The sequence below is a fragment of the Chaetodon trifascialis genome, chromosome 3, assembly GCF_039877785.1.
Source record: "Chaetodon trifascialis isolate fChaTrf1 chromosome 3, fChaTrf1.hap1, whole genome shotgun sequence".
NCBI lineage: Eukaryota > Metazoa > Chordata > Actinopteri > Chaetodontiformes > Chaetodontidae > Chaetodon > Chaetodon trifascialis.
This window is the reverse complement of record NC_092058.1, coordinates 18386002-18413419: the sequence shown is the minus strand read 5'-3', so window position 1 is coordinate 18413419 and position 27418 is coordinate 18386002. Positions and strand designations below refer to the sequence as shown.

At 41.2% G+C, this 27418-nt stretch overlaps 1 protein-coding gene across 2 annotated transcripts in view; it reads left to right on the top strand.

The window, feature by feature from the left end:
• The first annotated feature begins 1977 nt into the window (after positions 1–1977).
• The window catches only part of mapkapk2a (MAPK activated protein kinase 2a), a 31367-nt gene continuing 5926 nt past the window's right edge, over positions 1978–27418 (top strand). Inside the window, exons 1-9 of one of the 2 annotated variants that reach the window (XM_070958334.1) lie at positions 1978–2736; positions 18514–18653; positions 24948–25012; positions 25333–25412; positions 25561–25687; positions 25817–25892; positions 25992–26116; positions 27047–27132; positions 27251–27328. In XM_070958334.1, coding sequence (XP_070814435.1) covers positions 2497–2736; positions 18514–18653; positions 24948–25012; positions 25333–25412; positions 25561–25687; positions 25817–25892; positions 25992–26116; positions 27047–27132; positions 27251–27328 — 1017 coding nt within the window. In that variant the 5' untranslated portion in view covers positions 1978–2496. Of the gene's footprint in view, positions 2737–18513; positions 18654–24947; positions 25013–25332; positions 25413–25560; positions 25688–25816; positions 25893–25991; positions 26117–27046; positions 27133–27247; positions 27329–27418 lie in introns of both variants that reach the window. The other variant, XM_070958333.1, reaches the window with a different exon arrangement.

Below are 27418 nucleotides of genomic sequence, written 5' to 3'. Positions count from 1 at the left end.
TCAAATGTCACTGGTTTCATTACCCACTTCAGCAGTAAATGTTACATGGAAGTCAGATAAGATAAATATTATAGTATTTATTTTTTTATGATATGACATATCTCCCCTTTTGGATAATTATTGCATAATATTATGAAATCTAAAGCAGATAATGTGGCACCACTTTAGATCAAACAAAATCTTACATTCACATATTAAACTCATTTCAGCCATATTCCTTCTTGTTTGTTGGCATTTTTGAGATAACATTTGACAAGATCTTGCAGTCAAGAAGAAGAACTGGGAGTAAAGTGTGTTCCTATAGGTGGAAGTGGAGTTGAGAAATTGGGCCTTGGCCCCTCCATCCTATTTATACATTGCATTCACAAGACTAGTGTGTCCTATGGAAGCACAATGTCATGACACACATTTATTCTGTTTGTTCTGTCACTTCTACAAACATCTTGTTTTCTTAATGGTGCCACTTTTATTGGTGCATAACATAGGTGACCTGAAGCCCTTTGAGTAACCCAACGTGATTAAAGGCAACTGTATACAGACAAACAGAGGACTGCTTACACTGCTTGCACTGCTTAGCTGGCATCGAAACCAAACCAAAGCATATGCATTGTTTGGAAATGAGGCTTTCAGACATTTTCCACATTTTTTCAGATTCAGCTGGAAACAGACTGACTCACACAAATGCATTATTACCCTACATACTGAGGCGTTTCAACAATGAATTCTTCACACCGTCAAGGTCGTGACGTTTGTTCAACACAAGTCCCCTGGGGCCGAGAGTATTTTCAAATCAGCAGGGCCATTTTCACTGAGACTGAGGTGTTCGAGACTGAGAGTATACCATGAGGACAATTCAGTTTTAGTTTATCAATTGACAATCATTCTTTGTGATGATGAGGGTCACACTGTATTGTCTTGTGTGGTAAACCCCATTCATCTGCTTCATGCACTTTCTCGACAAACACTGAGTGGAGCGCTAAGATCATTCAAGATTTAGTTATCATAAAAACTTAGACTGGTCTGCCATCTAGTGGTTACAGGAAGTGTTGCATTCAAGTTCCACATGAGGCGCAGCCCAGGAGACACCTTGAAGCAGTTACTGAAATGAAAGTATATAAACACAGATTAACAGATGTGTGGGGATATAGTTTAGCTCTTATAGTGCAGAACAGTTAGAAAGTAAAGCCATGGTATTTCTTCATTGTCAATGGTTCATGTTTATACAAGAGGTTTATACTAGATAACTCTAACTGTGACTATTCATTCATTTGTGTTTTTCTAGATATTTTGTTCTTGAATATTTGCCAGCAGACATTTTATTTCAATACTGACTTGAATACACATACACGCACTTGGACTGGACCCAGCATAAAATCCTGGTTTTGGATCCGATATTACAAACTGTTCAGTAGATGAACAGTTTTAGAGTTTTCACCTCGTCCCTTGACCAACGCAGAGTCTGACCTTCTGGACATAAAGACTTACAGCCAGAAAAACTGAAGAAGAGACAGAGAACTGAAGAATAAAGCCAATCAAAACGAGGCATAAATACACGAAATTGTTTTTAATTAAGAGACGCAGGCTGAGAAACAGCATGTCTAACCTTGAGATAACCAGAAGGACTGCTGTCGGAGATCACGGGGTCTATTTCTGTCTGCCCGCTATCAAAGCACTGCAAGTGGGTTCATCTGCTAACGTTGGTGGCTTGTGTGGGGAACATCATATCCCCCCTTACGGCCTGTGGGGTGACACCATTAACCTGCAGGCTGAAGAAATATAAACACCAAGTTAATTAAAATGAAATAGTGCGGGGTGCTTTGGACTGTGTCTTCTGTGCCCCCAGTCTCCGCTTATCGACGCAATCTGTCTGTTACATAAATGCGGTCGTTTCCTCTGTCGTTCAGGGTAAGTTCTCCTTTAAGGGCTGAAAAAACCCCGGCCATGACGTCAGCAGTAAAACCTGCTCCTCCTGGGGGTCTGTCCGTCGGAAAGTGAACTGTGTTTGGCGTGCTAACGTTACTGGTATCCCGAGTTTTTCTCCCTCTGTTGTCTGTCTTTCGTTCAGTGTTTTGTCGTGTTCTTAATTTCACTCGCGAGGTTTTACGTTTCTTATTTTAAAACCCAGTCCTGTCGCCGATTTACGGAATGTTTTAGAAAAGTTCCCGAAGTGCTCTTTGAGGAACCGGTGGACGGCGGACACCACCAGAGATGGATAAGCTAACCGATAGCTGAGTTGTTAGCCGAGAATCACAGGTCAAGAATAGGATCGAGCTAGCATGCTAACAGCTAGCTAATTTAGCATTTTATCGGCTAACCAAGTGACTTTGTTAACCTTTAACGTCAGAACTACCGCCGGTATTTCCTCAGGCCTGGCTGCTACAGTTCGTCATAGGCCAGCTCACCCAGGAAGAAGACTCGGTCCGTGTTATAAGGAGAAAGGCAGAAAGGTATTGTTGAGAGGCGGTTGTTGTTCGTCTCCCAGCCAAGACCAAGAGCATGCTGTCCAACACACAGAACCAACCACTGTTTCCCAACCCGGCGGGCCAGCAGAATCCGAGCGGGCAGCAGAACCCTACGGGCCAGTTCCTCTCCTTCCACGCCAGACCCAACTTACAGATCAAGAAGAACGCCATAACAGATGACTACAAGGTGACCAGCCAGGTGCTGGGGCTGGGTATCAATGGCAAGGTGCTCGAAATCTTCCAGAAGAAGACTGGAGACAAGTATGCGCTGAAGGTAGGTTGTATTTGTACAAACTGGTCAGAAAGCAAGAATTACTGAGGCAAAGCCGGGAAATGTAAACAGCCTGGAAGAAAATGGGACCCTCTTGTTTTTAACCGGTGTAATTCTTGTGGAGGTTTTGTGTCCAGCTGTTGTTTTCAGGAGCTGTCGCCAGTGGCAGCCCAAACTGTCTCAGTTCAGACTACACACCTTTTTAGGCTCACACAAATGTTGGTAGAATAAAAAGACGTGAAAACAAGTCATTTGTATGCCTTCAGATTTTGGGTTGTCAGTCGCACAAAACAAGCAATTTCAAGACATCACATTAAGCTATTTTGCACTATTTCTTTTTCTATTTTCAGTATTTTTGACAGATAAAATAGTCTGTAGATGTAGTTTCTTAGTTATTATGAATTACTGCCTTGTGAGGGTGGTAATAATAATGATCAACCCAACTTTTTAGTTGTTGATCATAGCTTGTCATGATTACAATACCCAACGAAAATAACCCAAACGGGCGTTTGTTGATCAGTTATTAGCATGTAGGCTGCAATTTAGACGCCTCATCTAGAATGAAAGGATTTCTCATATTTCAATTTGAGGCGGTTGTGTGTGCAAATCATGAATTAATTTAAACCTGGTGCGGAACCTTATGAGAGGTTCCACAGGGCGCTCTGAACAGTGTTTGAGTCCAGAGCACATTGATGAACTGGCAGTGTGATGTTGACACTGTTTCTCAATCTACTCCAGCAATTTTCTGCATTCTGCACTGTAATTGTTTTACTTATCATCCACATCCACCATTCAGTGTGATGAGATAAGAAATGTTCAGCCCTCTGTTTGTGCTCTGGATTTAAATTAAGCTACTCTCCTGTATCCTGTAAATGACTGACTCGGCAGTATCAGGGACTACCTCTACAGATCACTTTCTGCATCAGTCAATGATTAATAAAGGACAAACGTCACAACAGGTTTCCACCTACAGGTGACCAAAACACGACCCAGAAAAATCATGTATTTTAGGAGAATTCAGTCTTTTTCATAACATTATAGAAGGCATTGTAGTGTAATGTATGTTAAAGTAAGTTTTACAGCCTGGGATCGTCTGTGGTGGTTCAAACTCAAATGCAGATTAGCCAAGTGGGGCACAGCTTTTTGGGCTCAAGTATGTGTGTGTGTGTGTGTGTGTGTGTGTGTTTGTTTGTTTGTTTGTTTGTTTCTGTTTCATAAGTATTAAACATGGAAAGTCTCATTACACTCTTTCATACCTTATGAAATGTCTTTCTAAGACATTAGTTGTAGTTGGTGAAGACCAAGTGTAACGTGTTATGATTTCAGATGGGCATGGATGTGGCACCTGAAGAGAGCTTTTGTCATTGCACTAAGCCCCAGCTGGGTACAGGTCCAAACTGTATACAAAGATAAAAAAAGAGGTAGTTTACTCACTGAATATTGTAAGCACCCAAAAGTTTAATTATGCAGTGTTTTGACCTTCGCCATCTTTGTCATGGGAACAATTAAATCCAAACATGAACGTCGTTTATGTCCTTTGCAGATAGTTAAAACCCGAAGATTTCTTCCTCTCCAGCCTTGCTCAAATGTCCAGACTGTTGAAGTCCACATAAGAGCCAGTAGTAAACCAGAAAAATGTTTGCACTTCACAAAAGGACAAAGAAGAAAACCAATTGTTGATCACCCCTTCATCGTCAATATAACATCTTGTAGCACAAGCCTAGCTTGGCATGAAATATGCTATCTTCACTGATATATTCTCAGCCAAATAGGTCGATGTTTTCACTGAATGAACTAATGAACTAATGTCCTTGCTGTTCCCTTTACTGACGTCAGCTGAGTCAGCCCCATCTCATCTCTTATATTCATTAGGTCTGCAGTAGATGCCAGGACCACAAATCTGCCAGCCGTGCCCAAGGTCACATCACCTTGTAAAACCTTCACCTGTCTCTTGAACCAAGTTTTGTGCTAATGGTGCAGCAGAATAATTTGTAACGCTGTGCTTGTGGGAGAGAGATTGTGGCAGAGAAATGTGGAGACCCTAAGGTCTTGATAGTACTAACAGTTGATGTTGCCATACTTTGTAATGCAGTATGTGTATTATAGCCTGTTGCAGAGATTAAGTACCTCTGACTGTGTGGCTTTTGTCTGAGGCAAAGCTATATGTTCCCGTCTGTGTTGATTGGCCTGCCTTAAAAGTGTCCTGCCACACGCACACTCCCGAAGGCTGTGAGGCATCTGCAGCAAATCGTCTTTCAGTGACTACATTATGCACACAAGAAACCAAGTTATTGGAAGCAATCAGGTTAAGGCCTCATTCTGACTGATAATAGCACAGTGTTAAGAAACACAAAAGAGGTGTTTGTATGGCCCTGTTGCTGTAGCATATGGGTAATAAAATAATTCTTTCACAAAGTCCAGTTTGAATAATACATTTATTCGTTTGAAGGCTTAACAGATGCCAAAAGACTGCACAATTTTCCTACTTGAGAACATTATTTTGGATCTTGTGGGCCATCATTTTTCTCTGTGTGGTAAACAGTAGATTTTCAAGTCCCAAGGTATGAGACAATGTATCTGGGTAACCGGATAATGTTGCATTGCATTGAGCTGTGTGTGGTCGACACAGAGACAGTGCTGCATTTTTTTTGTGGCAATCTTCAGTGTCAGGACCCCCCTCTGTGCCAGTGCATTAGTCTCATTGCAATAAATGCGCAGGCTGTATTTTTGAATGCAAATTAGTTGTTGGTCTACATGCCATTTAGCTGTGTAGCTTTTTGGTGGCTCAGGGGAGGTATAGCTCATGCCTTGCATTAACCTGCTGCAGTATCAGTTAAATATAAGCTTAACTCAAATACCCAAAGCTTTGTGCAAGACTTTTTCATTGACTTGGACGTAGCTCTGTTGTACATATTGACAGAACTGTCAAGTTCAGATGGAAAGGGTTTACCGCCGATTTGTTCAGCCAATACTGGGGAAAGTTGAGTTTAATATTGATGAACAAGTAAAACAGGTGGTTTATTATTATGAGATCCTGCAGTGGTGTTTGTAGTTGTCTTCATATTTTGTAGAAATAGTGATGCTAAATGTGTACTCATTTAAAATAGCTTGATTACAGTTTCATGGCATTTCTTGAATGCAGCTGGGAAATTGATTTTATCTTGTGTCGGCCTGATATATATATAACTATGGTTGGATGAGAAAGCATGGCTCAGCCAGGCTGGCTCTCACATCTCTACAACAACAGGTACCATAAAGATTAAAGACCTCCGCGTGTGTAAATAGTCCGCTCTTGAACTTTATTAGGTTTTATTTTGACTTGTACAGTTTATTTCAGTTTTAGTTAAGCTTTGAATTGAATGAAATTGGATCAATCCACTAAATTTCTCACAATCCCTTAACTCAATGTAGGAAAGGTTTCTTGTTTACTTTATGTGGAAGTCGTCTGATTACTGCAAAAAAGATGACAATAACCAGTTTACTATATTATACAAAGCTATTCAACAGACAGTTGCAGAGATGTCAGCTTACAAACACATGTTGAAGTCATGACCAACAAGGTGTTTTAAAAACAAAGTCTAGTCATTGTTGGACATTAAGGGTTAATCACTGACTCCTTAAGTCTGGTTGTGCTTCATCTAGACAGGAACTCAGTGAAATGTGCGTCGTTAAGGTGATGTAATCACAGACAGAATGACTAAATATTTTGGCCACATTTTGTGAGTCGTTGAAGTTGCGCTTCCTGAAATTTGGAAAGATGTGGATGTCACTGCAGTGAAGTAAACACACCTGTCAAGGGTTGGCTGAGAAAAGAGGAACTGGAACCACTGGCCAGTTCCAACAGAGGGTTTTGTTCTTGATTATGGATTTTGTTTTGTTTTTTTATTTCCTCTTGGACTACTGTAGAACGAAATAATCCAGACTTTGCTGAAGTGGTGTGCTTAAAAGATGGTGTCTTTCTAGTGACATCCACCATCCACACAGCAAAATTATTCTGAATCGAGCATTCACACTGTCATTGTGTCTGATGAAAGCTTACACAGAAATTGAGGGGAAGAGCCAGGCCCATGCTTCAATCATGAGATGGTGAGAGAAAGGAAGGAAACGAGGGAGGGAGAGAGGAAGGAAGAGGTTCTCTGGTAGCCCTCTTGGAGTTATTTCTCTACCCCTTCCTCTAACTGTGCCCTTATGAGAGTGGTATCTCTAAGATGTCTTTTGTTCGTTGCTGGAAGAGCGACAGCAAAATCCCCCTGCTTTCAGCATAAAATCAGTTTATCATCACTTTACCTTCTTGTGGAAAGTAAGTTTTTGCCTTATCAATTTGGTCCTTGTGACTTGTGGTGTCACTAGTCATCGTTGCTGTACTCATAATGTTCACAGTTAGAAAATGATCTCACTCAGTATTTTATTGCACAATGCCCTTAACTCATTTTCATCGTGGGAGTGATGTTTTAAGTAGTTCACGTTACAGGCTTTGTTTTTATGTTCCGCTGTTGAGGATATTAGGAACAACATTTTCACTGAATAGGAAGTATTATTGAACAATTGTCCTACTCTGAAGCAAAATACTCTAATTCTTCAGTGTCTGAGTGCATTTAAAAGTATGGCTGCACCTCCACACCTGTTCCCCTTGGCATTGTGGAGATGGGTTGCAAATTAGTTGGTCATGAAGAAGTCAGGAATGCTTGTGGAACCCAGTACAACAGAGCTGAAACTTTTCATGGAAAATGGAGCACAGTGTATATTTTTTTTTAGTTTTTATTCGAATTAGATACCACAGAATTTTTATTTTACAAAAATTCACACTGGTCAAGTGGGACTGACACTTGAATGTTGTTTGAAGTTGTAAGAAAATCAGTTATAGACTTTAAAGAGTCTCACTCGGATTGCCATATGTGATTGTCTGGACAAGGAAAGCCAAATTGATTGGCTAGGTGTTACACAATTCTATATATGTGTGTGTCTGCTTAGAGAGGGAAGTGTACCTTATCCTCAGAGAGTGTACTGTTTATTTGTTTATTTGGCCATAGTTACAGCCATACAGACTCCAGGGCTGAGACAAACAAGCCTGACACTTGTTTCTGTTTTTCTTTCCCTTTTGTACAAAGTGTGCTTGTGGCCAGTATGTGCTGGGCTCGCTATAACTCAGGGATCAGTGAAGGAATCTGAAACTGTACAGTGTGTTTTATTTAAGTATGTGTTTTTGACATTGTCATGGTAAAACTGTGACAGATCATTTGATGCCACAACGCCTTATTTCTACTTCAGATTGTGAAAATATTTGTTTGACATTTATTACAAACAAACAGATTTAGCTGAAGTTAATGCTCCTTTGGTAATCATTTATCTTGGTGTTGTAAGCTCCTTTGACATAATATCATTTACTGGAGTGCAATTTATATCCTCTGTGATTGGGTGCAGTAGCCACCCACCCCCACTTTGACCTTGTCTTTCTCTGTTACCTCCCTGTTTTGTTGGGTGTAATGTATTTGGAAGGATGCGGTATTGTGGTTGTAAAACATGGACCCAGAACTAGCTAGTCAAATGTATCTGTGATACAGAGAAATTTCCAAGCTGATGTAACACTCTGTCATACTGAAACAGTGCTTGTTTATGAATGGTTTTGAACATTTCTTCATGGGCTCTAAAGACACAGAACTGTCATTCTCTACCAACTATTCTTTGTGTGTATGTTGTGTCTCATGATCAGTTCCTAATAAGGAAGCAAAGTGGTTGAATAGTGCTGAATGGTGTCAACGGCAAAGGGAAGTGAATGTTTTTCTCTCTTCCAGAGTTCATTCATTCAACATGATACATGCTCTGTTGCTCTTGTAAAAATATTAGCTAAAAGAGTGCATAAGTACACTAATGAGAAGCCACATTTGGTGGTTGGTGTATGGAGCAGCAATCAAGTCCTCATTTTTCAGAAGCTGTAACCAGCAAATGTTTGGTATTTTTACCTTGTAAATCAGAGTTGGATTACTAAATTTGACTGATTAATTACTTGGTTGTTTAACAGTTGTCTCTTTAGCTTCTAACATGCTGGATGGGACAGTGGGACAATTTCTTTTACATTGAAGAAATTATTTGCCATTCACTCGCTTACTAGCAGAGAGTTAAATGAGAATATATTGCTATATTGCCCTAAATGTTTGGTAAATATGCAGCTGAACCAGCAGCTGGTTAGCTTAGCATGTTAGTTATAGACGTTTATGTGTCAGACTATGTCTTGGTTAGGGCCAGTAACTTCCTGGTCTTTGCTGGCTGCCTGGAAACTGGTCTGTATTGTACTTCTCTAGTTTCATTTAGTCCGTAAATTCATACATTCTCTCTCTCTCTCTCTCTCTCTCTCTCTCTCTCTCTCTCTCTCTCTCTCTCTCTCTCTCTCTCTCTCTCAACTGATTACACACACCAGTCTTTTTGTATTGATACAGTGAAGCCACAAGTATCATCTGTTGCATCAGGTGCAGTGTGAGATGTGACACCATGAATCATAAGGTATCAGATGGGGAGGAATTGGTGACCCCAGCTCAAAGGGATGGATAGAGGCTGTCAAAAATGTGCCAAGAGCTTTGAGTCTCTAGTTCACCTCTTAAGCAACACATATCTGTTCATTGTCTCCCTCTGTCTTTGTCAATACCCTGCTGTTCTTTGAGAAAGACCCTACTCAATCTTCTCTGTCTCCATGCAGATTTCCTAGCCTGTAACAGGAAGTGAGACAGCTGTTTCTGTGTTGTACAGATGTCATACTCTCTCACTTCCTCCCCCTTGTCAGCCACTAATTTTATGAATGTGTGTTGTTTACCAGGACACCTGCTGGCTAACAATACTCACCTGCAAATTAGCTGTCTTCAGAGATAGGATGTGACTGAACTTTAACAGAGCTTTACATGTAACAAACTAGGAACATAGGCACCAACTGTCTAGTTGTATGTGTTGTATGTGTATTTGAGAACTCAGCACTCCAGTGGAATCATACAGAGTTAGGTTTTGCACAAATCGCATCTTAAATTGAAGAAATGTCAGCTCACATGGATCCCTTATTCATCATTCAGGGCAAATTTGAATATATTTGAATATATGTGCAATCTCTCCCCCTCAAAAATCCACTCCAAGTTTATTTTGAAGACACTTCTGTGTTATTTCACCTAACCTCACCATTTTGTGGCCACATAAAACTGTGATACTACAGGGGTGTGTTTGATAAAACTTAACATACAGATTACATCGCAGCCAAGACCAGAATGTCATTGTAATGTCTTTAAGTTAGTTTGTATGCATCACACACACACACACACACACACACACACACACACGCACACACACACGCACACACACACGCACGCACACACACACACACACACACACACACACACACACACACACACACACACACAGCATTATCAATACAAATATACACATGCATACACAGATATGTTATGGTGTTGTTTGGCCTAGCAGATGTCTTTAATCGGATCATGTTGTATTCACTCACACACACACACACACACACACACACACACACACACACACACACACACACACACACACACACACACACACACACACACACACACACACACACCTCTGCTGGGAGAGGTTTTTTTTAACCCTTTTTGTCCAGTTAAGAGGCTTTCCTAATTGAGCCAAACTTAACCTGTCACCCCTCTATAATCTCTTCCATCTACAGAATTTCACTGCCCTATCACCCTCAGTGTGATTGTGATTCTGGTTTTACTATATCAACCCTGGACTTTTCCCCGGCCCACAAGTGGCAGGTGGAGGATGGGTGCTCCATCATCTTACCCCCATCCCACCTCCCACTGTCCTGCCACGAGCTTGGGAGCTTTTGTGTTTGCTAGAGGAAGTGTATTGTGTGCCCATCTGCCCCCCCTCCCATCTCCCTCCTTTTCCACAAGCTTCACTGTTTTGCCTCAAAGGGCCAACAGCAGATGGGGGGCCATGCAGGCACACAAGCATCAGCAGAGAGGTGACGGGGGTCTGTTCTTGTGTGCGCATACTATGTCCATCTATTAAGAAGGCACTGTGAAGTCTTGTTTGTGGAGGGAAGTCTGCTATATTTAGATGTGCTAATATTAGTTTCAGCACATGAGTTTTGTTTCCAGTACATGCAAGCACATATATCAGTCTTTTAGTTCTTTAACAGTTTGACATTTCTGGACAGAAATAAATTTGAAGAATCTCTCATCTCTCATCATCCACCGCTTATCCGGGGTCGAGTCGTGGGGGCAACAGCTTCAGCAGGGGACCCCAAACTTCCCTTTCCCGGGCCACATTAACCAGCTCTGACTGGGGGATGCTGCTCCGATTCTCCGACCAATCTCACATAACATTGTCCCCTCACTCGTGAGTCGTGAACAAGACCCCGAGGTACTTGAACTCCTTCACTTGGGGCAAGGACTCATTCCCTACCCGGAGTAGGCAATCCACCACCACCCCAATTTGCCACTCCCTAGGCACTGTCCCAGACCCGTCGAGCCTGTCGGTACCTTGCAAATGCCTCTGGTGTCCTCCAAGATAACATATCCCGGAAGGACTCCTTCTTCAGTCGGATGGCTTCCCTGACCACCAGTGTCCACCATGGTGTTCAAGGGTTACCGCCCCTTGAGACACCCAAGACCCTTAGACCACAGCTCTCTGCCGCAGCTTCAGCCATGGAAGCTTTGAACATTGCCCACTCAGGTTCGATGCCCCCAACCTTCACAGGGATGCCAGAAAAGCTCCGCCGGAGGTATGAGTTGAAGATCTCTCAGACAGGGGCCTCCTCCAGATGTTCCCAGTTCACCTGCGCCACACGCTTGGGTTTTCCAGGTCTGTCTAAAGTCTTCCCCCACCCTCGGACCCAACTCACCACCAGATGGTGATCAGTTGACAGCTCCGCCCCTCTCTTCACCCGAGTGTCCAAAACATGCAGTCTCATTTCAGATGATACAATAATGAAATCGATCATCGACCTTCAACCTAGGGCGCTCTGGTACCATGTACACTTATGAGTGTCCTTATGTTCGAACATGGTGTTCATTATGGACAGTCCATGACTAGCACAGAAGTCCAGTAACAAACAACCGCTTGGGTTCAGAAATCGGGGGGGCCATTCCTCCCAATCACGGCTCTCAGGGTGCCTCCATCATTGCCCACGTGTGCGTTGAAGTCCACCAGAAGGACTATGGAGTCCCCTACCAGAGCCCCATGCAGGACTCCACTCAGGGTCTCCAAGAAGGCTGAATACTCTGAACTGCTGTTCGGTGCGTATGCACAAACAACAGTCAGAGTCCCCCCCCCCCCCCCCAATATCCCGAAGGCGTAGGGAGGTGATCCTCTTGTCTACTGGGGTGAACTCCAACGTAGCAGCACTTGACCAAGGATTTGTGAGTATCCCCACACCCGCCCGGCGCCTCACACCTTGGGCAACTCCGGAGAAGAAAAGAATCCACCCCCTATGTAGGAGAACGGTTCCAGAGCCGACGCTGTGCGTAGAGGTGAACCCCACCAGATCCAACTGGTAGCGCTCCATCTCACGCACAAGCTCCGGCTCCTTTCCTCACAGAGAGGTGACATTCCACGTCCCCAGAGCCAGCTTCTGCTGCCCAGATCTGGTCCTTCGAGATCCCCGGCCTTCACTGCCACCCATATGGCAGCGCACCTGACCCCAGCGGTTTCTCCTGCAGGTGGTGGGCCCACAGGATAAAGATGAGGGTGCCATGTAATCTTTTCGGGCTGTGCCCGGCTGGGCTCCGTGGCAAGCCCGACCACCAGGCGCTCGCTGACGGGCCCTCCGTCCAGGCCCTCCGTCCAGGCCTGGCTCCAGACGGGGGCTTCCTCCAGGCCAGGTATCACCTCGTCTTTGCCATTCTTTCATGGGGTCTGTATGAACCATTTATAGTCTGGACCCTCACCTGAGACCAATCTGCCATGGGAGACCCTACCAGGAGCACTAGGCTCTAGACAACATAGCCCTCAGGTTCATTGGGACACACAAACCTCTCCACCACGATAAGGTGATGGTTCCCAGAGAAGAAATTTGAAGAATCTCAAAACATAATTGCCCCATGCATAGCTGAGAAAATCCAAAATTTAGACATTACTTACTCTTGTTTAATAATCAGGGATGTCCATTAGACAGCGTTGCAGTTGGTGAAAAGACTACGCTATTAGTTAGCAATAATGTTGTCATGCATTGATTGATTGGAAGCCAAGCCAAATTAGAATCAGACGATAGTTATTTTAAGCGTGCTGATTTGTAGCCTAAATTAACGAGTCAAAGAAATCACAATGTGTAATGAGACATTCAAACAATATTTTTAGTCATCTGGCTACACAACCACCTCCTGGACCTGATGTGGTGCTCTGTAGGGATGCCCCGATCACGCTGCTGATACCAGTTGCTGTCCTCTATGAGCCATATCAGCCAATACATGGCCATTACGATCATGTTTTTGTTTTGTTATTGTAGCCGATATAGGAATATAGGTCAGTTTGACTGCTTTGCAGTGTATTCTGATGTCCACCAGGTGGCAGTGTAATCTAGACTATAAATTCTGTGTCTAGTATGAAGTGAAGAACCACAAAAAGTCAATGTTGTTAGTTTTGTTTTTACTTTTACTTTTACTTAGTCTGTTCAACAAAGAAGTACAAAGAACTCTATTAATTTAATTAATGTGATTATGTTTTGAAAATAAATGGAAATGGATTTAATAAAAATAGGTATTGAAAAAAGTATTGTTCAGGAATCACTCCACTTAAGATATTGGCACTGGTAGTGGTACTGGTGCTCGTAGTGGCCTACTTATTTCATGTTAATTTTTATAAAAATGTGGTACTTGAAACTGTGTCCATACATTATAGAGGGTGAAAGTGTGACGGTGTGACGGCTTACGGTGTATCAGTTCCATCCTATTCCTACTATGTGTGTGTCCTTGGGTTCCTGTGTTCATTTGTATTATTTCACTCTGCTGTGATGCAGAAAGTAATACCCACCCTTGTTTGTTCTGTCCCAAAGGCTGGTTGAACTGTGCTGTGTGTTCACTGTTGAGATAAATCAGAGAGTAATACATGACTACACCATACCAACTCTTCCTGGTAACAAAGACAGTCACTTTTTATTCCATCACTGACCCCTCACACCCTTTCTTCTAACATCAATTAATCTAATAAGTAACATGCCAGTACATGAATAAAAACCTTATTTATTACACAAATACTAAGTAAAACAGTGTGTTATCACTGAGATGTATAAAAGTACAAATCCGCATGTTACCTCTTGTCTTTGGCATCTTGCCTCTCCTGTCTGTCCACCTGTCTCATCTTTCGTGGGTAGTTTCTTTCCTATTTTGGTAATTTCCTGTGTATTTTTTTCTGTCTTAAATATGAATAAAGTAATCCTTTGTTGATCCTCCAAAGGGGAAATTCACACAGGGACAGAAATAAGTACAGATAAAATAGGATGTTTACTTTAAATTGGTCCAAATAGGAAGTGAAATTTTGTTTCGGTTTCAGTTATTCATTGCTTTTCATCATTAAAATAATAACCAAACAATATTTGACTTTTCAGTGATGTGGACTTCAAAACAAAGGGTGTTTTCAAAAGGACATTATCACGTTGGTTTGAACAAAGAAAAAAAAAAAAGCTGGTCATCTGCTGACTTTCAGGATTTGGCCACTGTCAGCTCCTGCAACACTTCAACATACAGCAGCACAGCAGGAAAGTCAGGTGCAGTGAACTCTTAAAACCAAATGTAGTCAAAGCTATAAGGCATTCAGAAATCTGGAATGGCGTAGTAACAGAGAAACAATGAATTGACCCTTTTGTAGCCCTTTTATAAATGTAAAAACAAGGCGTCTAAAAATAAACTTGGGTGGACTCGACATGAGCGTGTGGTCAGTGCTGCTGTGAGAGACGCCTTGTGCTGCCCTTTAAGAGTGGGTCTTTTGAACATAAAAAAAAATCAATGCCAGACTTGAATGTGCTCTTTGCTTTGTTGAAAGAGACTGAGAGGACTGTGAGATCTGATTCACTTACCTTGAAAATGAATAATTGTCATGAAAATGAAAGGAATTGGGTCAGAACAACAGTAAAACCTCTTAACCATCTAATATTAATGTAGTGAAACTGAAGTGAGTTAAAGGCAGAAGCTTCAGTAGTCTTAAAAAAATAGTTTAGAATTTTACTTTTGATCCTGCTGGCTTCAGTAAGAGCATAAAAAGCTGAAATGCTGCTGTTCAATGTGTAAAATATGCATACACATAGCATGTTCCTCTTTTTGCCCCGTTTGACTGTTTTCTTACTTTACTATTATACCAGAAGGATAAGTCAATCACAGTGATCAATACTGCAGCCCTAACCAGTGATCTCTCTGAGGTATTAGAATAAGTATTGTTATGGACAGGTCAGAAGTGTTTGTCCTCACAAATTTTTTTAGTTTCAGTTTGTTTTAAGCAAATGTAGGCTGAACAGCCTTGTTTGTTCAATATGAAACAGGTGCATGAACACAAATGAGAACAGAAGAGGCTTTTATAGCACGGTTTGGCTCTCTGGTTTCAGCTCGGGGGGGTTGAGGTCAGCCACTTTGCAGTTTAAAGTGTGTCCTGGTTGAACTGGGTGAAGTGCTTTCAGTTGACTGAGTAAAAGAACATGATCTGACAATAACTAGAGCTGGGCAGAGGATTCAATTTTATAGATCCCAATTGCGTTATTGATTCTGCTTATTGGTTCTTTTCTTTAAGGTTTGATTCCTGATCAATTTTAATCGAGCTGGCTGTACACTGAGATCTAGTTTTGGCAATAGCCAGTCTGTCATCATCTAAGATGGATGAAATGAGAGAATATTTGTACAGCATTCATTTTCATTTCATTAGTGCGCGGCACTAATGTCATTAGCATAGGTGTTTCCGCCCTTTCTTGAAATGATTATTTTATGGGCATTACAACTTGCACTGTTGTCATCTTTTTTTGAGAAATTAAGCTGCACTTTAGACCCTCTCTTCTTCTCCACCATGACTCGACTGTTATAAAAACATGGCATGTAGATAAAAGGAACTGATAAGCCCAGAGGGATGCATTTCTGATGAGTCGGATGATTTGGAGCCATTTTTCAACTGCAACTGGCTCTCAAATATTATCCCTAGAGGAGTAGTCAGTCCAAAACAGTCAGTGCATTTACATGTACAACCAGGTTACAGGACCTTTGTGGTTTCTATGACTGGGATTGGGCATTAAGAAAACCCAGTGATCGCAGCTGGATTACTCATTGAAAGGCAATTTCCTTGCTGTGTACACAGTACCCAGGTTTCTTATTGGATTTTCCAATGCAATCAAGTACAGGAGGAAGACTTCAGATGGAGAAAGTATCACTGTGACAGTAGAGACAGGATGAAAGGAGAGGTCAACATCATGAGCAATATGTGCTTCTATTCAAAATAACTGCATCCAAAGTTCACCTGAAAATGCCAAAGAATTCTCTCGAGATGTAAACAAGTCCTGTTCCACAACTGAACATTTGGCTAACACTCAGACTCAGCTTTGCCTGTCCTTTCACTGTGACATCAGCCCACCAGCACACACACACTCACAACAAACAAAATCAGAAAGTGTCTAATACATTTACAAAGTAAGTAATTATTCCAAAAATAGGGTCGGGGTAGGTTGGAAATCTCATCTTACTGATCTGCGGCTTCACAGTAACCAGGTTAACACACTGGTATGGAAACACAGGGTCTGGTTTCCTGTGTAGCCTGGTTTTATGAATATCCTGGTTTCTTATGTACATGTAAACACGCTAACAGTCTTGTGTGCAAGGCTAGACAGGAGTCTGGATACTCTGGCTCTCCCAGCTCCCTTTGGCTGCTGTAACGAAGCACACTGTTGTGTTGTGACCGTGGGCAGGGTTGGAATGTAATACACCACAAGATGGACAGACGATGGCTCATTGTCAAAGCTACTGAGGGCTGAATTCTTTCCATTGACTGACAAGGACAATACCACAATGCCTGTGTTATTGTATATCATACAATATTTTGTACAAAAACATGAGCACTTGCTTAATATTAAATTGTCACTTCTGCACAACTTTTATTTTCAGCAGCTGTACTACTGATTTTTCTTTTTTTCTGTGCGTTTTTGAAGGTGTTTAGGAAAGGAAAACCGTACAGTGTGACGCCTGCTTTCTACTTGTTAAGTAAATAGCAGGAATCTTCACAAAAACTTGGAAAGTTGCATGCAAAATTCAGATGCATTATATTTCCAATTTTGTTTCTTACGTCAAAGAAATTCTCATTACAGTCCTTGTTTTTAAGGTATATCTTTGTAATCAAAAGTCTCCTGTTTGGTGGACTTAAAGGTGATTATCTTATATTTACTCTGACACAGGCTAGAGCTCATAGTTCAGAAGTTCTGGCCTAAATTTGACTGAGCAACTCTCTTACTGCTGTGAAGGAGTCAGGTAGTTAACTGTGACAGTATCCATGGCATTTGCTGTGTTATTTACAATTGGCACTAATGTACAACCCTGTCCAGAGTAAGTCCATCTGTTAAGTAAAGAGCGGCTATCCAATGTAAGAAACTCATGCTTAATAAGTTACCGACTGCTTTTACTTACACGAGCATAATTAGGTGTACACCTTTTGTTATGTACATTTTCAAAAATGTTGCATAGGCTGTCAAATTTGTAGAAATAAAGGTGTTTTAGAATCATTTGACTGAAATGGTCAGGGCACCACATACTTCTGAGACATTTGAATTATTTACCCCTTATGCATTAATGGCTGTCTTTGTACATAGGATTCGTAAGTTATGAACAGGTTATGACACAAAATTTTTGTCTCATTAAAAGGGAAAAAGCGTTTTAAATTACTCATTACACATCAGCTCAAAGTGCTTTGTCAGAAAACGACTAGCAAATAGGGGTTGTGGCAAGAAAAATAGAAATAAAACGTATATTTAACTGCCATACCTATTACTAAGAACAAAGAGTTTAAATTCTGTGTGCCCTGAAATCACGTTTAAAGAAATGACAACTGTGTAAATTAATGTCCTCAGATGACCAAGCCTTGCTTGCTCTCCTCAGGTAGATGAGCATAATAAAATTGGGTTTCAAGGTTGGTAGAAACAATATACCCAAACTGAATTCCTTGTTTAAATTCAGTATTACCAGCAGTGCAATACTGAATTTAATTACACCATAAGCCCTGAGTCATGCCAGGTACCATAAGGCCAGGGTACCAGAGTGACCTTGAGCAGCATGCTGAATTTCTAAGAGTTTTAGAAATATGACTATGCAACTGAGCCTCTAGTTTGACTTCCTGGTGTGGCAAGATGGCAAGTAAACAGTAACATTTTGCTGTCAGGGATGAATAATGTAGCAATGATAAGATAAGTATCTTATGACATGACATCATTGAAATTGCGAGTGGTTTTATTGAATGATGCATTGACCCAGTGACACACAAAGAGGGTGCTGCATTCACTCAAGACGGGATTGCCAGAACTCTGCAATGGCTTTTCAACATCCTGCCAGCTGATGGCAGCACTGCACTGCTGTCTTTTATGTTTACTATGGATGTGAATTAGTAGTGGTGTCAAGCTGGTCTGTAATTGGTTTTCGATGTCACCTACTGCTATCCATCATTTTAGGACTCAGATGAATACCTGGGCTCCAATCCCTTCACATTGCTCATTAACTTTTAGTATGTTTTATAATTTAACTGTAATGTTTATATTTGATGGTAAGCAGCCTCACCCCCTCTCTCTGTCCTTCTGTCCAGATGCTGCAGGATTGTGCCAAAGCCCGTAGGGAGGTGGAGCTCCACTGGAGGGCGTCACCTTGTGCCAACATTGTGCGCATCATTGATGTCTATGAGAACCTCTATCAGGGCAGGAAGTGTCTCCTTATTGTTATGGAGTGGTAAGCCACACACACACACACACACACACACACACACACACACACACACACACACACACACACACACACACACACACACACACACACACACACACACACACTCCTATCCTTGTGCAGTGGTGAATAACATTATCAAAGGTGAATGCTGCTCATTATCCTCCTGTCATAAACATAATGATGTTTGGGTTGGTCACAGTTTGCATTGCTGCTTCTGACAGGTAGATACCCCTTGTGAATGTGGAAGTTCTGCCTCTGAACACTAGTGAGAAACGGGCTGTGATGCAGCATGTTGATGAAAAACCCCAAAAACAATGAATGTACAGTCTGGATGTGAAAGTTCAAAGTTGTTATCTCCAACTGCCATTCACCAGGAAATACATGCAGCATATGGCAATATATCAGCAGCACACTACACACAAACCAGTCTTTAGCAGTCTGAGACTTGTGGATTTTACTCCCCTTTTTGTTTACTGTTGTGGCATGTAATAACTGCACAGCCCATTCTGCATGGTTTTGGTGATTTCCATGTGAAATGCCCCCCGTTATCTATTTAAAGCAGATAAAATTTTGTTAACGACTTTCAGTTTTTGTATTTCTGATATGTACAAGGGTCTGCAAGATTTCCTGGACATATTTCTTTAACTGGTGATCAATTAAAATCCTTCACTTACTTAAGTGTTATATGTTGGTTTACAAATGCTACTTCTGTAACAGTGGCTTGTTTTGTGAAACTGCATTCAGTCACCTACATATACTGGTTAGTTCCCAGACATGGGATGGCAGGTACAAGAAAGCCTCGATTACCCTGAGCAAAAGTGATGTGCTGAGTTTCCTTCCCAGTTGCTCGAAGCACATTTAAGCCAGGTTAATTATTGTAAGTCTCTTGTGTTTGACCTTGTGAAGAAAGTGACCAGTTTCTTCTAAATGAGTTTAGTGTCTTTTTCTTACCTCTGCCTTTCCATGTAGCAGCACTCAAACCACCAAACCCCCACCAACTTGTCACACGTGGGCTTATTATGTTTGTGGTTACCATCATAGTGCAGAGATAGTGGACCTGTCTTCCTGCACGCTCACGTGCAGAAATGTAACTGATGAGTAATTTCCTTGAGACTCAAGCTCAGCACGAAAGGCCAGTAAAAGAAGGTAGTTCTGATGAAACTAAAACATTTCCTAGAATATCACACCAGGGAACACAGCAAATTTGAGATCTAGCTATTCTGTGTCCTTTCCCTTTGACACTGCAGAAATTAAGTCAGTTGTGTGGCCTATATTCTACTGAAGTATTCTCCCATGTTGTGTAAAGGATCAACATGTCATTTTGTTGAGCCACCATGGTAATTTAGAAAATTCAGTGAGGATGACAGAGCAGCTGCTGATCAGCCATCTGACCAGTCTTCTGCAAATATTCTGCTTAATGAATGTTTTGTACTTTCTCAGTGGTGGATACAGAAACATATCTGGACCACAGGTTACCTGGGGTAGGGATGGTGGTACCCATAGACTCCATTAGCAATATTCTGAATTATAATGGTTGACGCGACCAGTATGATGCTTTTGGTTGAGAGGTCAGAGGTGTTCATTTATTTCTGTTGTTATTTTGGATGCTGGGTGGTGGTGTGCTGTTGAATTATTATATTATATTATATTATATTATATTATATTATATTATATTATATTATATTATATTATATTATATTATATTATATTATATTATATTGTAACATGTTCGGATTGCCCAAATCCTATACGCACTGCATTCCCTGTCATTGCAATGCCAGGTCTCTGCGGTGAATGGTGATAACTTAATCCCAGTGCCAGGCAGCAGACTAAACTGCTAACACAGTCCACAGGACCATGCCTGTCACAACACTTTGATGACATTGTGGCATTGTGGTGAAATTCCTTTTAATTCCAGATGTGGCAAAGCACAGCTAATATCTGACTAATGACAACTTTATGACCTGGTCTGAAAGTGAAAGACATACTGAATGCAGCTAATTACTGCATACACTTATACAACCTCAGTTAGCTTTACATGTAAAAGGTAGCTATGGCAATGACTCAATGACCAGGTGCAGACTGCGTGTTTTAAGTGACAGTTAGCATTGTACTTTTCTTCAGTTTTCTTCAGTTCTTCAAAGGTCCGTATCTGCATCGAGTCTCATCGAGGTGTGTCTCTGCAATGTGCCTGAGATGCGAAAGAAAGATAATGTGTCAGGGTTCTAGAGTGTTTCTGCTGCGATGGCGTGGGATGTGCGCTCTTTGTACTCCCATTCTCATCAAATTCATGAAGTATCTATTCTGATGAGAATTCACACGTCACCTCTGGGCATTTTCAGAAACACAGAGGCCCAGGGTGGAGTCAAGAGACCTCAAGTTTATATCTGGCTTTGACCACAATAGAAAAACCGTCAAACCAGTGTGAAAAACGTTTGCAGAATTGAGGGATTGCCTGTCTTGTGGCGGTTTCTCACATTGCAAATATTTTGATATCAAAATACAATGGTTCATGCTACTGTCCGTTTCTCAGTATGCAAAATGTGAATGATTGATTTTGAGAAGTTTGAAGTGTGCTGTGGTTTAGCAGGGCTGTCCCGCCGCTCTGAGTCTGCAGGTCCAGCTCTCCCGTTACCATATGCATGCCTGAAGAATCGGCGTGTGCTGTCATACATTTAGTCACAGACACACACGAAATTGGCTTTGATGATTGTACCTGAAACTCACAGTCATACTGAGCAAAAAGATTAAATGAAACTTATCATCAAGTGCTCTGAGAATGGATTTTCTCATACTCAGTTGAACTCAGGTTAACAAACACTACCTCTGCGTTTGACTTAAACTTTTTCTGTAACTCTTAGTCATGGATGTTTTTTGTGCCACCTTGCTAACTACCTGTGTTTACAAATGCAAAGTCTTTTAGTGGATCAAAGAATGCTGAGTATTGAGCCACACTCTCTACCCTCACTGTACCACAAAGATGGGCTTGTAACCTGTTTTCTTGCATGTTTACGTTTTAAACATTATAACAATGCAACTTGTATAGATTTTTAGAATTAACTAAGACCATGGCTGCTAACTCTGCACTTTTGAGAGACATGAACTCCCCAGAAAGCCACAATTGAGAAATTAATGGGGAGCTCAAAAATATGTGATTTGTGGTGGTACTGTTTTTTATGTATACATTTCCATTTCCCTGTATACAACCCTGTTTCCAAAAAAGTTGGGATGCTGTGTAAAACGTAAATAGAAACAGAATGTGATGATTTGCAAAACATTGAAAATAGCACAAAGACCAAACATATGTTGAAACAGAAATGTCGCTGTTGAAAGTTATATCCTCATTTAGAATTTGATGGCAGTAACATGTTTCAAAAAAGTTGGGACAGTGCCAACAAAAGACTGCAAAAGTTGTGAAGTGCTGAAAGAAGACGGCCGGTGGAACATGTCACGGTTGATTAGGTCAACTTGTGACAGGTTAGTCACATGATGGGTATAAAAAAAAAAGCATCCCAAAGAGGCCGTGTCTTTCTGTAGTAAGGATGGATAGGGGGTTCACCACTCTGTGACAGACTGCACTGCACAATTTAAGAATAACGTTTCTCAACATAAACCGGTTGGATTTTGAATAGCCGTGATCTTCAGGCCCTCAGAAGACACGCACGGCTCTGTAGTGGACTCATGCATGGGCTCAGAAACACTTCAAAACACTATTGTCTGTGAACACAGTGCATTGCTGCATCCACAAATGCAAAGAAGAAAGCGTATATATAAAACCGATCCAGAAACACTGCCGCCCTCTGGCCCCGAGCTCATTTAAGATAGACTGAGGTGAAGTGGAGATCTGTCCTGTGACCTGACGAGTCCTTTGAAATTCTTTTTGGAAATCATGGACACGTCCTCTGGGCTAAAGACTGAACTGTCCAACACCGGACCAAAACAAAGGTACTCTGTTTTTGAAAGTGTATGGAATTAGAACACACATTTTGATTCAAAGTCTTAATTAATTTAATCTAAATAATTGAGCCTAAAGTAATCTGGTGGAAATTAGCTTCTGGCTAAATATTAAATATTTCAGAGTTCGCTAGTTTCCAAAAGGCATTGACTTCAGGTACCGCAACCATGTCTGTCTTTCTACACACACATGCACACACGTGCACACACACGCGCACACACACACACACACACACACACACACACACACACACACACACACACACAAAACCAACATATAGTGACAAGTTCTGAAATTTGCATCACACATCAAATTTTCAATGCTGTTGGAAAAACTGAGCATTGCAATTTCTCCTTGTTTATTATCAAAACAGAGACGATATAACTTGTCTTTGCCTCTGCTGAAACCGTAAAGTGATGCATGTAATGCAGATAGCAGTCACTCAGCCTAATGGTGTGTACTGGAGTCCACCAGCATACTTAGTTAACAGTATAAACCATTAAAATTGGTGTGATTTTGTCCTATGTTGTATTTTAAATAGCAAGCGTATCGTTGACCTGGTTTGTCTGTGTTACTGTGCCAAAGGTGTGAACCAGTCATCCAGTTGTTTTCGCTCAACTATCACCTGCAACCTTTACGAGCAAGCCAGTCAGAGAGAAAAAGAAATAAGTCTGCATCCTCCTTGCTTTGAAACAACAGGTGGGGCTGGCTATGTGGGACTGGGGCACAATTGGGCCAGATCTTGCATTGCGCGTATGATTATTTTCACTTTGAACCTCATTTTGTCTTGAAACTTGATAATACAGTGGTACAGGTATTTACAATTTAGCAGTATTTATTTTTTACCGTATGGGTGAATGGGTGAACGGGTGAATGCAGATTTGTGTCGTGAAAGTGCTTTGAGTGGTCATCAGACTAGAAAAGCGCTATACAAATACAGTCCATTTACCATTTAATTCTGAATGACGAGTGCCTCGATGGCTGCTTTCACACGGAAACTGCCCAACCAAAGTACACTGAATTAGATTAATTTACTTGGATTGGACTGTTCTGCCACACCCCTCTCAGATTGGTACGTTCCATCTTCCCAATGTAGTGTATGAAGACACTATTCAGCAGTTTGTTTACGTAGTTCCAGTGACTAGTTGAGTCACTGATATGGGTGTACCTGCCTTGTCTTCGCTTTGTGTGTGTCTATTGTACTTTAAGAACTTTATGTCACTGATTAATAGAGTCTCAGGTACCTACCTTTTTTGTGATGAGTACCACTTGCTCCTTTTCTTGTTCACTGCCCAGTTAAGGGCAGCACAATGGTGAAGTTGGTTTTCCCCCGTTCAGTCTGTGTGTAATTGTGCTACATGAAGTGTCCTCTTTTTAGTCATTTCATATCTGAAAGCTTGCTGTAGAGAATGCAGCTGACAACATGTTCACATTTAATCTAAGCACACTGCACACTGTTAGCACTGGCTGTATTTCTTGTTTATTCAAATACTTGATATTGCGTGTAAGGCACATAACTGGAATGTATTTTTGAATTCTGCCTACTTTGTTGAATAAGTTGTTTTATTTGGCATCATTTTACTTCATAATTCCACTTTGTGTCAATGCTGTTCATAGCACTGAATTCTTTCTAAGCAACTGTTGCTTATTGAATTGCATTATCTTCTTCTTACATTTAGTTCTCCTTGCAGAAAACAAACATCTCACATGCACACACCCTGTTTCGACTGTTCAGAAATAAAGTTCTCTTTACTGGAACCTCTGGGCTGTGTGTGATTTAACCAGCCACCCAGTCGATGAGAGAAGCCACTGTCAGCCCCTTTGACCTTCTTTTAGTTACTGTTTATCTGAGTCTTGAGTAATGGAAAGCGTTAATTCAGTTTGCACCGCTGCTGGCAATTTGTTTTACAAACCAACTGCAAGAAAAGCAGAAACAACCAGAGCTACACGATAGAGCCGTATGCTTCACTCAAACGTTTTCCATTGCAGCTCCAGCTCCAGAGGAGGAGTGACCTGCGTGAGTGCAGTTTCCATGAGAATGCGGCTGACAAGGCTTTTGTCATATGAAAGTGGCCATGGTTTCATCTGAACTAGGCTGGAAAAACAATGGTTTCAACCTGGTCTCTGTAGTGCAACCACATGATGTGGCCCAGTGTCATCCAGGCATGATTCAGTGAAATGCCAAAGCAGAGATGTTTTTGTTGTTGATTTACCTATTGAGGCCTGTTATATTTATGCGTTGCATCTACACTTTGAAAATATGTCAAAAAGAGACAAGAAGTATGTCTGTTTACAAAAGCCAGTTTCTAATGCGCTGCTATGTTTTTTTTTTTTCCTTCCAGCATGGACGGTGGTGAGCTTTTTAGTCGAATCCAGGACAGAGGAGACCAGGCATTCACAGAGAGAGGTAATAAGCTTATATTCACTTTCTCACAATACTGCAGTATTTTCTAACATGATTACATAGCACAGTTCAGATATACTGCTGCATCCATGCACTTACGCTTACATACATACACACGCACATACAAGTGATACATACTGACGCCTGGTAAATATAAAGATAACCTTTGAGATCCACATCATCATTCAACCCCTGTTGGTGATTTTTACATTTGCTGCTTGTGGCACAGTATTGAGGTATATGGACAGTATGTTTACTAGTTAATGCAGCTCTCGATTCACTCTTATTCTCTGTTAAAAGAGCTATTTGTCTCTTTATTTTAGAGGCATCTGACATCATGAAGAGCATCGGCGAGGCCATCCAGTTCCTGCATGCGATTAATATTGCACACAGAGACGTTAAGGTTTGTGTCCTAACTTTATATGATCACACTGGTAGATAAGAACATTTTCGAGCACTTTGTCAGGGGGTTTTAAAGGATGACTTCCATAGCTGTAACTTACTTCATACTCTTGTTTTGTTCTGGCTGCCTTCCCGAATCCTCCCTGCAGCCAGAGAATTTACTGTATTCCTCGAAGAGGCCCAATGCTCTGCTCAAACTCACAGACTTTGGCTTTGCCAAGGAGACCACTTCACACAACTCTTTAGCTACTCCCTGCTACACACCCTACTATGTTGGTAAGATATGTTTCTTTATGTACTCTCATATTCTCTGCACTTGTTGCTTATTAAAAACTGAAGTGACACATTTCTCAAGACATCTACGGTAACTCTTTCTTTCCCTCATTTCTTCCTTTCTGTTTGCAGCTCCAGAGGTTCTGGGCCCAGAGAAATATGACAAGTCATGTGACATGTGGTCGTTGGGTGTCATTATGTATATCTTGTAAGTCTTTTTTTTTTGGCCTGTGTCTCTAAACCCTTCATCACTTAAAATTATTTATTGGTTGCTGTTACTAATATTGTGTTTCTCAACCTTCGACAGGTTGTGTGGATACCCTCCTTTTTATTCTAACCATGGTCTAGCCATCTCTCCTGGGATGAAGAAGAGGATCAGGATGGGCCAATATGAGTTTCCCAACCCTGAATGGTCTGATGTATCAGAGGAAGGTCAGGCAATAGGAAAACAAAATTATGTGAAGAATTATGTTGTTTATAAAGAAATGTGTCACTCCCTAAAAGTAATACGGAAAAAATGTGAAAATTCAGAAGCGAGTAGTTGGCTTGACAAACAGAGGAGCACCTGCTGTATTTGGTCTTACATTAGAAGACTTTCATAGAAGTCAGAAATATCATTTCACGCCAAAGTTATTGTTTCTGTTTAAGTCTAAACTTTCTAATCAAGAAATTGAAACAGGTTCAGTCTTTTACCTCCAATTTGCTATGAGCAGTCACATTCACTACAACTGAAAGTATTGCCTTATTTCCTGAGCACTATAAAGGTGGCCTATGCCTACCCAATATGTCCCTCTAACAGAGGGAGGCATGTGTATATATGTGTGGGGAAAGAAAGCAGGATGTTGTGCCCTTACTGTAACACACTTCTGAAGAATCAGCACATTCCCTACTTTGATGTGTGACATTTCCTTCTTCACAACTGAATTTCTCAACTCAGTTTAAGTTGATGATCTCAGCAGCACAACACACACGTGTCAATTTCTTGGTCCATAACAGGATTTACCATTTGGCCACCTCCACCAAAACACTCTGTTCTCTCGAATCGTCTCCCACACTGTTCTTTTCCAATCCACATAACCTACATTACAAAATGGGATACTTTGAACCCTGTCAGCATTAATACATGCTTTATATGCCTCATGCCTAGAGATACACAATATACCACTCATTCCCACAATACAAGAAGTATAGAATGATAGTTTGTTACCAACATGCAGACCAAAGGCCTCTACCTACATTTTATTCAGCTTGTAGTTTTAAATTTCAAGTTTTCCACTTACTTGACCCTTTAGATATAACTGTATAATTGAAGAATTCAAATGTTTTTCTTTTTAACAATGTAAATAATAATTGTGTTTGCAGCTAAACAACTGATTAGGACCCTCCTAAAGACTGAGCCAACGCAAAGGATGACCATCACAGAGTTCATGAATCATCCATGGATCAATGTGAGCGAATGCCGCATTTTTCAAGCTCACTTTGTCACCGTCGGCTCAGCTGCTTTTGCAGACAGTCCTTCCTTTGCAGTAATATTTGAGTGTGTGTTTGTGTGTCTTCCTAAAGCAATCGATGGAGGTTCCCCAGACCCCGCTTCACACCAGCCGGGTGTTAAAGGAAGAGAAGGACGTATGGGAGGATGTCAAGGTTAGACATCTGATTCCCTTTGTATCAGTTTTGCTGGCTAAAACATATTGGAAAAGACAGTTGTGACTGTGTTACATTTTACTGCATTAA